Source organism: Herpailurus yagouaroundi, unplaced genomic scaffold, assembly GCF_014898765.1.
Source record: "Herpailurus yagouaroundi ecotype Mexico unplaced genomic scaffold, PumYag 205, whole genome shotgun sequence".
NCBI lineage: Eukaryota > Metazoa > Chordata > Mammalia > Carnivora > Felidae > Herpailurus > Herpailurus yagouaroundi.
The window spans coordinates 1,914,877-1,929,921 of NW_024412436.1; the positions used below are offsets into that span (position 1 = coordinate 1,914,877).

The window sequence follows — 15,045 nt, forward strand, 5'->3', positions numbered from 1 at the left end:
TCGAACTCACGGACCGCGAGATCGTGACCTGGCTGAAGTCGGACGCTGAACCGACTGTGCCACCCAGGCGCCCCACTTTTTAAAATCTATTACTGTTCTTTTCTTTTTTACAAAATTTTAAGTAATCTCAGGGACACCTGGGTGGCTTAGTCAGTTAAGTGTGTGACTGACTTTTGATTTCGGCTCAGGTCATGGTATTATGGTTTGTGAGTTTGAGCCCTGTGTAGGGCTGTGTGCTGACAGTTCAGAGACTGGAGTGTGCTTTGGATTCTGTCTTTCCCTCTCTGTCTGCCCCTCCCCTGCACATGCTCACTAGCTCTCTCTCTCAAAAATAAACATTAAAAAAATAATAATACAATAATGTAAGTAATCTCTACACCCAACGAACATGTGGTTTGAACCCACAACACCAAGGTCAAGAGTTGCACGCTCCACTGACTGAGCCAAACTGGCACCCCATGTTATTTTGCTTTTCTAATAAAACCTTGATTGGCTCTGATTTATCCATGATACTTCTACTATGTGGGGTTTTAAGTCCTTTACAAGATTAACTCTAAAATGGAACAGCACTCATTTCAATGAAAGGTCTTAGACAAGTCACTGGATGGCGTGCACTCCATTACATCACAGTGGTAAAGAGACCTTCAATTGTAAGTTCACCTCAGTCTCCCGCTTAGACTACATCGTGTGTGTGTAAAGCTTTTCTTCATAGCCATGCCATCACTCATTACTTTTAATTTTCTTGCCAAAGAGCTTTTTTAGAATCCTTTGAAGAGCTTGTTTGCCCAACTACAGGCAACATCTATAGAAATCTGAATAATACTTTGTTTTCAACACCCTGTTCTTACCTGGTGCTTTGTAACATTTTGGGCTAAAGAGAAATTACTTAAATGTTATTAGGAAAACAACCTAAGGATGAGTGTATCTTAATGAGTTTTAAAGATGAATAGCCTGGGTGCCTTCGTGGCTTAGTCAGTTAAGCAGCCAACTCTTAACTTCAGCTCAAGTCATGATCTCACAATCGTGAGACAGAGTCTCACACTGGGCTCTGTGTTGGGAGTGGAGGCTGCCTAAGAGTCTCTTTCTCTCCCCTCGACCGTGTGTGCGCTCTCTCTCGAAAAATAAAAACGAATAGCTCAGTTTCCAACCACCAATTCAGAAATACAATGGAGTTCTCACCTTTTTAAGTCTTAAGCTAATATAATAGTTCTCTGGAAGACCGAAAACTGGTAAACAAGTATTTGGGAAGATAAATCTGCCATGTTTTGTGGACTTTTTATAATCTTCATTTGTCATTTTGCAAATACGGTGTTTAGGCTCTCCTCTCTCTTATGGACCACCACAAGGCTGGCATCCAAACTTCCTGCGGGTCTACTTTGTTCTCTCTGTATCAGTGCTTTTTAACTTGAGTGCTATCAGCATTTTGAGCTGCCCGTCCTGTGCACTCTGGGAAGTTTAGCAGCACCCTGGGCCTATACCTACTAAGATGTCAGTAGCATGCAGCCCCCCTGCTATGACAAAATGTTCTCCAGAGATTGCCAGACATCCCCGGGGTACAAAAATCACTGCTGTTGAGAACCACTGCTTTACATAATCTAACTAAAAAAAATTTTTTTTAATATAACTTATTGTCAAATTGGTTTCCGTAATCTAAAAATTCTTAAACACACAACTAAACCAAGTTTCTTTCTTTCCTACGTGAATCCTAAAATGGTACTTACTCTAGAACAGTAATTCTCAAATATCTGCTCACATCAGAATCACCTGGAGAACTTGTTAAAACACAGACTGCTCCAAGAATTTCGGATTCAGTACATCTGAGGTAGATTTTGTATTTGTCACAAATTTCTAGGTGATGCTGGGACCACATGTTTAGAGCTATTGATTTAGAAACGATAATGCCAAGGGCCTGGGCCCAAAGAGTTTCACAGTTTAAATGACCATTAAATAGAAGAAAAGTCTAGTCTTTATTTTTAACACTGGAATAATAGTACCTAACTTTCCCATTATTACTATGTGGTCTTAGCAGATCTCAATTTTACACAATACTCCCTGCTTAAGTCTCATCTGAATGAATGGCAAATATGGTAAAAATACAGGTGTATTCCTTGTTAACTTCCTCACCAAACATTTTCTTATTACTAGTGTTATTCTTCGCCCTTGATATCCTTTTACTTCATGGCTTTCTGAAAGTATTTACCCAGAGCAACACTGCCTCCCATTCTATTATTTATTCTGTATTCACCATATCTTAGAAACCAAATTTTAAAGCATATGGAACAGAATTCAGATCTTTGTTTTCTATGTTTTCCTATACCTGTTTGGCAAGGTAGAGTGGTTAATTTTCCCATTAACCTTTTTTATGAAGAACAGTGAAACCCTGTGGATTATCTTTAACAAGAACTTTGTTAAGTATTCAAGGCTGTGCTAAAACCTGGTGTTATGTTAGTTCATTTTATCAATTAGTGATTCATAATCAGCCTCTGTCTCCACATTGTAGGCCTAATTCTGGCCTCCTTTAATTACAGTGTCCACTTAAATGTAGCAGATGATATGTAAATAAAAGGAACCTAAGACATACTTGCATAATTGTTGAGATCAAACTGTGACAGTGCATCTGCTTTCTCTTTGGGTTTTTTGGGGCCTGATTTGGGGTCTTCTCTTTTTTTCCCTGTCGAATCTTTGGAGTTCTTTTGTCCTGTACCATTTGGTGCTCCTTCCTGGTGGTGTGCAGAGCTGCCATTGATGGGATCAACAATAGTTGTACCCCCAGACTGGTCATCAAATGGCCTATAAAACAGTAATTTGAGTTATTATCACCTCCACATAACCGAACAAATGAAAAATGATTACTGGCCGTTTATAAGTTTAATGTAAGAAGAAACAGTGGGACAGAAGACTCTAACTCTAAAACCAGCAAGACTTAGTGACTTTTCTTGAGTACAATGTCACTAAAACTGAGCTTCCCAATAAAGGAGATGGACTAGCTCCCATGAGTTCCTTCCAGGAATTAAACTCTAGAATCCCAATTGTGCCCTGAAGGTTCTTATTGTGTCTATCATGGTATAAATAAGCTAATCAATATTGTTTATAGCAGAAAATTTATGATACAAACTAGTCCAGAGGATTCACTACTGGATCTTCTCCACAAGAGGGCAGCATATGAAAATTTTAAAAAGCACTGCTTACGTGTATTTTTTTAAAAGTTCAATCAGACTTATACATTAATGTAAGTACATAAAAAACCACTTTGAATTCTGAAATATTTCACAATCCAATGCATTTGTATAGTTTTTGTTTCCTATCAAATTTTATTCTTGGATTTGTTTGTTTAAATTTATGAAAATACACCACAGAAAATGGGTTCACTAATTCATCTTAGCCATTGGTATCACTTGAGATGAAAGCTTACCAAGTGCTTGGCACAAAGCATGACCTCAAATATTAGAAGAAAATCGTTTCTTATAAACGGGACTTGTTGAAAATACTGCCTTTAACTACAACCAACCAGTAACTGCTATATCTGCACGTTCAAAGTTGTTACTATCTACATGGCACGAAAGTCTTAAGTTGTTGAGATCTGCATTACACAAAAACCAGATCAAGATTTCCCTTGAGTATTATTACTCAAAACTCTAATAGTTTGGTTATAGTCAGTAACTAAACGGCGGCTACGTATGTTATCCTAATTCTTTTGACATTTTAAAGGGAGGTTCAAATTCTGTGTTAAGAAAGTACTCAGGAAACACAGTTGGTCATACTATTTCCCTAAAATTTTTCTAAGTTATCAGAAAGCAAAAATATTTTCATTGACGGATGCAGTAATCTGAAATACTAAGCATATTGTAACTAACCAATGCAGATGACTATAGTAATTATCTGAATAAATTTCTTATCAGCTCAGGCTCCAAACCTAGGAATTTGGTAAAAAACCAGGACATACTATAATAATAGTTGGTTACTATATACCAGATATGTTATGCAATTCACAAATGTCATGTCTGTAATGTTTACCAATGCTTGTAAGTACTATTATTTTCTCTCCATTTTAGTGGAGAGGAAGGAGAGTTTTATACAGGAAGTATCAAAACCTACATTTAAAACTAGGCAAATAAACGAAACCAATCACTCAATCAATAAAGGTAGGCATGCTGCTACTGTAATTTTTCCTAACACTAAATAAACTGATAATTTATTATAAACATTTTAATATTTAAAAGAACAGAAAAAGCTTAACACAGTTTAGGAAAACTTTTAAAATAAATCCAAAGATATTTATGTTATTGGTGGCCTTGGTGATTGGGCAGGACTTTGCTTTCTGGGCCTTTATCCAGCTGGATTATTTATTGTAGGTTTGCAACTCAAGAGGAAAATCCCACTTATTCTTAAGGTTCAACATTCACTTCCTAGCAACCAGTACAGAGCGATAAAACATATGGTTAAAACGTATTCATTTAAATCACAGAGGACACCTATAAGCACCAGAGTTTTGCAAAAACCCCAAAAAGAAAGGAGGGCTGCTTGTCATCTAGAAGATGACCTACCAACAGGAAGACAATGTGCAGGCCCTTCTCTAAGTGTGAAGACTCTCCTCCCAAAGCTACCAAGTCCTGAGAGGACTCTTCTGGAAAATAACAACTTAGGAGGCAAAGACTCCGGAGACCATTAACCTCTTTTGCTCAAGCACCCTTACGCTCTGAGAACAGACCAAAAAACTGGGGGAGAACAATGTCTGGGTCCTCTGTCTAGACTGGCTCCTCTGCTCAGTTCAACTTTGAGCTTCTTTAAAGGAACACAAGTTGATTACACTGAAGCCAAAGTACTCACCCTCGCTTCCCACTTCTCCTTTCATTTCTGGGACCTGAGAAATTCCTTCCAGATTTGGGTGGACCGCTGTTGCCACGCCGATTCTGGCGATCTACGCCAGGTCTCTGGCTAGAAAAACTTCTCTTTGCTATTTCCCTTTTTGGAGGTAAAGCATTCTCTCCGGTTTTTACAACTGCTTGTGCATTCAAATCAGCATTTTTTTTTTCATCTCTTTCACGCCTCTCATTGAAATCACTGCTTTCAGAAGCTGTTTCCCATTCCTCATTTGCCTGATCTGAAGAGTTCTGATTAGATAAGTCTGGTGTCTTGTTTCCAGAAATCTCCCCAGCAGGATTAACTGGTTCTTGAACGACATTATTAACTGGGCCATTTGTGGGCACTGCCGCCTCGTTGGTTTTTGAAGCAGCCTCCCTCTCTCTGAGACGTCTGAATCTAGGTGGCTTGTCTTGTCTCGGTGGCCGGGTAGGACGTTGTCTTCGGGGCCTCTCTCTAGCTGGGTCAAATTTTCGCTCAAATTTTGGAGGTCGTTTATCTGCTGGTATAGGAAGAAACTGCTCATGCCTTCTTGGTGGCTCTTCATCGTCTGGCTTAGGAGCTTCTACCTGCCTTGGGTTCCACTGATTGTCCCGATAAGCAGGTCTTCGGATGGTGGAAGGGCGGGATGGCCGACCTGCAGGATCCCTTCCACCGCGTCGGAATGTTCCCCCTCTGCCTCGCCGTGTAGGCTCTCCCTTAGGAAGGAAGCCTGGTTTAGATTTATCATCATCCCTCACATAAGGTTTTTCTAGAGGTCTATTATCTATTCGGACGTGATTTTCAGGCTTGAAAGAAGACTGAGGCTTCATGGGCTTTTTGTTTTCAGAACGCTCCTCTCTTTTGGGAAGTTTACCTTTGCTTAAACTATCCTTGTCACTTGCACTTTCATGAATTTCACTGTCTGTGTCAGTTTCTGAACCTCGCTGTCGTCTCCTTTTGGGAACGACTTCAAAATCGGAGCTCTCACTTCGTGTTTCACTTTCCTCTCGCTGTCTGAGAGGTCCTGAGGGCACATGCTCTGTCCGTGGCTTACTGTCTCTATACTGAGGATAATCTCGAGTGTGCCCTCTCCCACCACGGCCACGCCCTCCATAAGAACCTCTATAGCTCCGGCCCCTGGAATAGTATTCGCCTCGGCCTCGACCTCTGTACCCTTGATCTGGAAACCAATCTCTATCTCTCGCTTCTTTCCAATAGGTCCTAGGGGGTAAAGTGGATTCTTTTTTAACTGCTGGTCTTGAATCTGGTCGAGGCCTCTCTACAAGGTCTTTGCTACCAACTTTCTCAGGTTGTTTTTCTTCTTTGACTGTTGGTGCTGTGACAATCTGTGGGTTTACAGTTTTAGCCACAGGCTCTACCTCAACACTACTTACAGGTTCTGAGGGCTTCTCAGCATCTTGAGGTGGCTTTTGAACCAAAGTGGAAGTTTCTGTTGAAGGGAATTTCTCTGGTTCTGGTTGAGGTGGTGGTAGAGCTGACTGTGGCTGAGTTGGCGCAGCAGGCGGTGGGACTGGAGGGACAGGATCTTTCTTTTCCGTCTTCTCGGGTCTTACAAGTTTCTCAGGGACCTTTTCTCCCTTTTCCCCTTCTTTCTCCTTCCGTTGCTCTCGTTCCTCTTTCATATCTCTAAGTATTGGTTTTTTAATGGGACCCGATCTTCTCACAGGCCTATCACTACCCTCTTCTCTTCTGTTGGAGCTTGGCCTTGGGCCCCAACGAGTTTCCGATTTGGATTTATAGAGTTTTTCAGGTTTTGGTCCTTCAGAAGATCGTATAAAGCCATCCTTCTTTGGTTTTTCCTCAGTCCTTTCTGTTGGTTCCTTTGGATCAGTGCATCTGCTGGTTACTTTAGGAATGCTTACGGATGGCTCACTTCTTTGCTCCTCTGACTTTTGAGTATGGTTAGAGCCATGGGAAACACTTCTTTTCCGGGCAGGCTGACTTTCCGCTCCAGCCGAAATCCGCTCTTCTGGAGGAGTGGATACAGGTTTTTGATCAGGAACATCAAAACAAGCAGACTGATTATTTGTGTCAGTATGGCGAGGTCTAATGTCTTCCACAGATCTGCTTAAAAACTTTTGTACTTCTGTCTCATTTGATTCTCTGACAAAGTCTGCTTTTGGATGAGCCTCTAATTGACTGTGTTCTACAGGATAAGCAGCAGTAATCGGTTCCGGATCCAGTGAGGCTTCAGGCCTAAAATAATGAGAATTCAGAGGCATCGCTATCAACGCAAAAACTCTTTTGCATAAGTGTGTAGCAAAACAACCTCTCTAATTATACATGTAAATGAGGGGCGCCTCGGTGGCTCAGTCTGTTAAGCGTCCAACTCTTGGTTTTGGTACAGGTCATGATCTCACGGTTCATGAGATCGAGCCCAAAGCCGGGCTCCCCTCTGACAACATAGAGCCTGGTGGAATTCTGTCTCTCCCTTTCCCTCTACTTCTCCCTGGCTTGCGCACACATAGCTCTGTCTCAAAATAAATAAACTTTAAAAAAAAAAAAAAAAAGTAAATGGATCCTAATCATAAAAAACATTTAAAAAGGATCCTAATCTTTGTCTCCTTTAAATTTTTTTTTTTTTTCAACGTTTATTTATTTTTGGGACAGAGAGACAGAGCATGAACGGGTGAGGGGCAGAGAGAGAGGGAGACACAGAATCGGAAACAGGCTCCAGGCTCTGAGCCATCAGCCCAGAGCCTGACGCGGGGCTCGAACTCACGGACCGCGAGATCGTGACCTGGCTGAAGCCGGACGCTTAACCGATTGCGCCACCCAGGCGCCCCTCTTTGTCTCCTTTAAAAGTTTAGTGCAGCATTATTCATAATCGCCAAGAGGTGGAAACAACCTTAAATGTCCACTGACAGACGAATGCATTAACAAAATGTGGTGTCAGCGTGCCTGGTGTCTTAGTCAGCTGAGCATCCAACTCTTGATCTCAGCTCAGGTCTTGATTTCAGAGTCGTGAGTTCAAGCCCCGTGAAAAGAAAATGTAGTATATACATATATATACATACATGGAATATATATACATACAATGGAATATTCTGTGCTACCAAATGGATAAGAATGTTATGTTAAGTGAAATAAATCAATTGCAGGGCAAACACTGCAGGATTCCACTTATATGAGTATATAATATAATCAAACTCATCCAATCATAAAACAGAATGGTGACTGCCAGGGCCTAGGAGGCAGTAAGATGCAAAAGTTCCTATAAGATGCAAAAGTTCTACAAATGTGCTGTAAAACACTGTACAATATTGTTAACACTGTACTTAGAGTTAACAATATTGTACAAACACTTAAAAATTTTGTTGAGGGTAGATACAGTATGTTTTTTTCCTCTCATTTGAAAACAAATGAACTTCATAAGAAAAAAGAAGTTTAGGCTATGCTGATATGAAGTATTTATTTATTTATTTATTTATTTATTTATTTTTCAACGTTTATTTATTTTTGGGACAGAGAGAGACAGAGCATGAACGGAGGAGGGGCAGAGAGAGCGGGAGACACAGAATCGGAAACAGGCTCCAGGCTCTGAGCCATCAGCCCAGAGCCCGACGCAGGGCTCGAACTCACGGACCGCGAGATCGTGACCTGGCTGAAGTCGGACGCTTAACCGACTGCGCCACCCAGGCGCCCCAGTATTTATTTATTTAAATGATTATTCAATTTTAGAGAGAGAGAGCAAGAGAGAGAACACGAGCAAGCAGGGGAGAGGCAGTGGGGGGGGGGGGTGGGGAGCAGGGAGAGAGAGGATTCAGAACAGGCTCCGTACTGACAGCAGAGAGCCTAATGCAGGGCTCGAACTCACAAACCCTGAGATCATGATTTGAGCCAAAGTTGGATGCTTAACTGACTGAGCCATGCACGTGTCCCATGCTGACGTGAATTCCAAGACTAAGAATTTCCACCTATAATTATAATCGAAGACTATCCCAGAGTAGGTCTATCTTCCCCGATTAATCAGAATGATAAAGCATCACAAAATACACTCCCTTAAAAAGGCAGAAGTTCTAACTTCATAGCTATCAATTATTATAGATCACCAACTGTCTACTACTTCAAAGTATCTTAGTGTTTATTTTTTAGGTAGGCTCCACGCCCAGCATGGAGCACAGCACAGGGCTTGAACTCATGACCCTGAGATCAAAACCTGAGGTGAGATCATGAGTTGGCCATCTAACCAACTGTGCTACCCAGGCGTCCCCAGGTTCCCCTAAAGGATCTTTGTAAATTAGTATTTATCCTTCTCTCAGCATTAGAAAACTTCCACAAGATACTGATAATCAAATGTCTACCATTTCTCATCAGTGGAAAAACTATATCAACACTTTAGCTAGACTACGTATCAAGTATCTAATCAACAGTAGAAACTTGCCAATTTTAACATTTAACACTGAATTTCAGTATTTAATTCAGTGTACAGAACTAGGTGACAAAATGCTCTAATACAGAAATGACAGAAAAACAATGCATGTCCAAAAATGAAATGACATACACTACATGGGAGGAAATCAGATTTGTGGCTCAGTCCTAAACCAGGATGATCTTCAGGGACACTACCTACTTTTCATTTTACCACAATATTCAGTTTAGTCTGTTAACTTCTACCATTACCTTGCATCCTCAGGTTCTTCTGTTGCCTTGGGAGCAGTGGCCTGTTGAGGCTCCGTATGAGGATAGGGATCCGACCCCCACATCACACGAGGTTCAGAGAGGGAGACTGCATGATCTCTTGCAGATCGTGCTATATGCTCAAATGACTCAGAACTGTTTGGTGATCCTTCCATTTGCTCTCTTCTCATTAATGGCTTGGGAGGAATCATTCCTTTACAAAAGGTCAGAAAAAGATGGGGAAAACAATCACTATACACACAGAATCTGGGTTAGTAATTACTATTGGGACTCTCTATACTTGAGCTACAGAAATACTTTTTGCCAAGTTAAAGTGATGAACTCAAGAAACGATCAGTGAAAATTACACAAGTTTTTCTGTGAATGAGATTCTTATTGTTGCTATTAAATAGATTTAAGAATTGAGGAAGTGAAACAAAACCACAATAGCAGCTTATTTTTACTTTAAAGGAAGAAAAAAAAGCCTATAAAAATCAGGTAACACATGATGCCTCTATGCATGTAAATAAAAAACATAGAGGATTACACCAACAGTGACAGACTTCCAGAGCAAATATTTCCTATAGAAAATTCCATTAATACAGTTTACTCAGTTGATCAATAATGCTATCGATTATTAAATTTTAAAATTGCAGTATATATTTTAAAATTAAGGCATGACTCTCGATATTTTTATATTATGATCATACCCATAATCTTCCTCGGTATCATTTTGGTAATGTACTATCTGGATTTATTCTGATAGATTCCACACAAGACTGCTAATTCACTGGTTTTCAGCTAACTTAAGTGAAAAGTCCAGTGTTAGGTGGGAAAAATGGAAAAGCTGGAATACAGAATATATGACAAAATTCAAATGCTTAAGCACTCAAAAGAATGAAAACAATTTAGCAAATAACAGAAAGCATGATTTAAGACTCAAAAAATGTTTAAATAATATTTACAAAACTGAAAATAACTAGTGTCTTGGCCTTATCACACTGTTGCGACAGTGTCTGCCTTTAACTCATCTGTGTGCAAAGTTACAGAAATTTTGATTAAAAATCTAGGCACCCTAATTTAAATTCTTACTCCATTATACCTCTTAAAGGAATTAAGGGTACAAATGGGAGGAAGATGAAAACCTTTGGTCTCGCAGAGCTACAAGTGAGCCATGAGACAACCTCAATTTCAACTTACCAGGATGAATGGGCGGAATATCCATAGCAGGTCTACTTGATATCATTCGAGGATCCATGTATGACTGCATCATGAGCCACCTTGGGTCAAAACCCATAGAAGCCAAATGCTGAGGGTGAGGCTGCATGGGCTGGTAAAGAGGTCTGTGTGGTGGGGGAGGGACCGCACCGCTAGATGGCTGTGAAGGGACTGCCTGTGGAAGGACACCTTGCTGCTGCTGCTGCTGCTGCCACTGCTGCTGTTTCATCTGTTCCTGAACAAGCAGGATCACAAATCCAGATTTTAGGTCCATGTGATAAATTAGTATAATCAATCATATCAGAAAATAATGGGCTTTTTTTGAATTCTTCAGGGAAAAGAATTCGAAAGACATTTAACAAAGGGAGGTGGTGACACAAAAGAACCAAAGACAAGTTAGGACACGTTGCCTTAAACTTAAGAAATTAATCAGGAAGGAAGTAATCACTCATTAATTAGACTGCAGAAATTGTTTCCTAGAAAGGAAGATGGGGTCTATAAATGAAGTAGAGGGGGGAAAATGACACAGAAGTTTTCGGTAATACCCATTAGCAACAAACTTTTATTAAAAAAAAGGGAAAGAATTTCAGGGAAAATTTGTGTCCTTTTTGTATTTTAGGTTTCATGTTATACTCAGAGTATTGAACAATAAACCTTTTCAATCACACATACATGATACAATGTTTTCGTTGTTACCTGCTGTCGCTGGAATCGAGGCGGTAAAGACTTCTGAAATTGTTTAAAATAACCAGATAATACAGCAGGCCGAGGCTGAGACCCTGATTCTGGCTCTGTTTCATGTGCCACTTGTGTGGTCTCTTTTTCACTGCGATTGCTGTCTTGTCTAATGAAAACTGGGTCATCCTCTGTCCAAAGAAAAGGTGAAAAATAACTATACTCATCTATGAGACTTAACAAACACATGATGTGTGCGCTGGAGTGAAATTACTAGATTGATATATTAAAAAGGTTAAGAAGAAAGCATCCTCAACAGTCCAGAAAACTATCCTATACTCTCATACTGGTAACCATCAATGAGATTTACATTAAGTTAACAAAACCTTACATTTCCTCAAAGCTAGATAAGCAAGAAAGAGATTCTTAAGAAAGAAAACAGGCCCAAATGCTTTACCAAGCAAAAATTTGTATTTGATATTTTGTGATAATAAAATATTTCAAATATAACGTATTTCCCATTGTTTCAATAAATATCAATCCTGTCAGTATATACCTGTGGCTCACTAGGACTTACGTGAAAACACAAATGGCCTAAACTGAAATAACAACACAATAGTTTTTTGATCAACAGACTACTAGGAAAAAGGAAGCCAATCAAAGTCTGACAACAGAATGATCACCAGCTATCTTCAAACATATAAATTATTATTCTATGTACAGTATATATCACGAATGATACCAAAAAGAACTATACACATACTTACTAAATAAATAACAATTCTGCATTCTAAAGAAAACCAGAGCCATATTTGTTCTAGAGAATGCCATTTGTCACAATTACAAAGCCAAGTTCATTATGAATTCTTTTCTCACAGAACTAGGGATGAATTTTAAAACAAAGTTTATTTTGCCAGTGTAAAAATCATGCTCTAAAGAATCACAAATCACATTTTATTGTTGGCATACATTTGACATTAAGTGTTGTAAAAGGGAAAATAAAATATTGGAGAGAAAAAAAGAACCAAGCAGATTCAATGCTTAAAACCAAAAGGGTACATCACGCTGAAAAACCTAGCAAAAATTAAATTGCCATCAGAGAATATATATGAATAAAAATAAAAACGCCATTAAATAATGATTAAAAAGAAAAGTATAAATAATTTGTGTCGGTATAGTCCTCACTGACCGTTAAATCAATCCGGTGAATACATGTATTCACTGGCGGAACAAGGACTAAAATATGAATTTCCTTATTTCAAATCTATACTCCTTTCTCATCATCTGTTAATGAGATTCTCTGAGGTTGTTCTCTTTTAGCATCCATTAATATTAAAGTATGCCAATGATGGGGTGCCTGGGTGGCTCAGTTGGTTAAGTGTCTGACTTCAGCTCAGGTCACAATCTCACAATTCTAGACTTCATGCCCCGCACTGGACACTCTGCTGTTAGGAAAGCCTGCTTCAGATCCTCTATCTCCCTCTCTCTCTGCCCCTACCCTGAGCATATGTGTGCACATGTGCATGCACGCTCGCTCTCTCTCAAAAATAAATATTTAAAAATAAAGAAACGAAATGTTTCAATACAATAAAACCAACTAAACACAAAAGACATGAAATGACAGAAAAGGAGGGGCAAAAATGGAAAGAAGGCATATAAAAAACCAATAATACCAAAAGGTCAGAAATAAGTCCCCTCTAATCAATATTTACTTTAAATGGACTGAATTGGACTCCAATCAAAAGACTGAGATTGTCAAAAAAGGATAAACATACATGATCTAACTATATGTTATCTGTAAGAAACTCACTTAAGATCCAAGACAAAAAGGGATTGAAAATGAAAGTATGAACAAAGATATTCCATAGAAATAGTAACCAAAAGAGCAAGGTGGCTATACTAGTATCAGACAAGACTGGCTTTGAAATAAATTTTACAAGACAGAGGATATTACATACAAAGGTTCAATGCAGCAAGATATAGCAATTACAAATATTTACACATATTTAATACATGTGTGTGTCTCTAACAACAGGCCGTGAAAATATATGAAGTAAAATACTGAAATAGTTGAAGGGATAAACAGACTGCTCTACATTTACATTTGGACACTCAATAATGAATAGAATAACCAGACAGAAGGCAAGTTAGGAAACCAAGGACTAAACACAATAAACCAACCAGATCTACCAGATCTACAGAACACTCTAACAAACAGTCAACACATTCTTTTCAAGTGCACGTAAGACATTTTCCAAGATAGACCCTATGTTAGGCCACAAATCAATCAACTGTTGAAAGACTTAAAATGATAAATCTCATATGAAGTATTTTCTCTGACTACAATGAGATGAAGTTAGAAATCAGAAAGAGAAGTGAAACAGGAAAAGTCACAAATCTGTGGAAATTAGACAACACACTTTTTTTTAAGTAGGTCCCACGCCCAATATGTGGCTCAAATTCATGACCCTGAGACCAAGAAACAGTTGCCATGTTCTACTAACTGAGCCAGCCAAGTGCCCCTAAACAACACACTCTTAATCAACTAAGACGTCGAAGAATAAATGACAATGGAAATTAGAAAATACTTAAGATATGAATGAAAACAAAACCACAACATACCAAAGCACACAGGACATGGCAAAAGTGGTGCAAAGGGAGGATATTGATCGGTATAAATGCTTACATTAAAAAAAAGATCTTCAATCCAAAACCTAGTATTACAACGTAAGGGAAGAGAATAAGAATAAAGTAAACCCAAGGTTACTAGAAGAAAGGAAATAAAGGATCAACACAGACATCCACAACAATGAGAATAGAAAAACTGAGAAAATTAATGCAGCTAAATAGTGGGTTCTTTGAAAAGGTCAACAAAATTGATAAACCTTTAACTAGAAAGATTCAACTTCTTAAAATCAGAAATAGAAACTGGGACATTACTACCAATTCTACAGAAACAAAAAGGATTATGAGAGTATTATGGACAGCTATATACCAAAATAGGATAACCAAGATGAAATGAACAAATTCCTAAAAACATAAATTACGAAAAAAAAAGAAATTACGAAAACAATTCCATTTATAATAGCATCAAAAAATATAAAATGCTTAAGAATGAAGCATGGAGGTGAAAGACTTGCACAATGAAAACTACAAAATATTGCTTAAAGAAATTAAAGAAGACATAAATGGAAACACATCCCATGTTCACAGATTGGAAGACTTAACATTGTTAACATTATCAATACCACCCAAAGCAACCTACTCTCAAAATCTTAATGGCATTCTTTACAGAAGTAGAAACACCCACCCTAAAATTCACATAGAATCTCAGGGAACCCAGGATAGCCAAAACCATCATGAAAAAAAAGGTAACAAAGATGGAAGACTCACATACCTGGATCTAAAACTATACTAGAGGGGTACCTGGGTGGCTTAGTCAGGTAAGTGTCTGACTGCTTTTTTATATGTTTGTTTGTTTATTTTAAGAGAGAAAAGAGAGAGCACTCCCATGTGAGCATGAGCAGGGGAGAGGAAGGCAGAGGGAGGGAGAGAATCTCAAGCAGGCTCTGTGCTGTTAGCATGACATGGGGCTCAACCCCACAAATCGTGAGATCATGACCTGAGCTAAAATCAAGTGTCATATGCTTAACCAACTGAGCCACCCAG

The 15,045-nt window shown here is 38.9% G+C and overlaps 1 protein-coding gene across 4 annotated transcripts in view; it reads right to left on the minus strand.

Moving 5' to 3' along the window:
- The window catches only part of PRRC2C (proline rich coiled-coil 2C), a 95,247-nt gene that overhangs the window by 33,489 nt on the left and 46,713 nt on the right, over positions 1–15,045 (minus strand). For all 4 annotated transcript variants that reach the window (XM_040451708.1, XM_040451706.1, XM_040451707.1 and 1 more), the window contains exons 13-17: positions 11,398–11,567; positions 10,684–10,936; positions 9,487–9,697; positions 4,828–7,059; positions 2,582–2,790 (exon numbers count right to left, since the gene is read on the minus strand). In XM_040451708.1, coding sequence (XP_040307642.1) covers positions 2,582–2,790; positions 4,828–7,059; positions 9,487–9,697; positions 10,684–10,936; positions 11,398–11,567 — 3,075 coding nt within the window. The remainder of the gene's footprint in view (positions 1–2,581; positions 2,791–4,827; positions 7,060–9,486; positions 9,698–10,683; positions 10,937–11,397; positions 11,568–15,045) is intronic.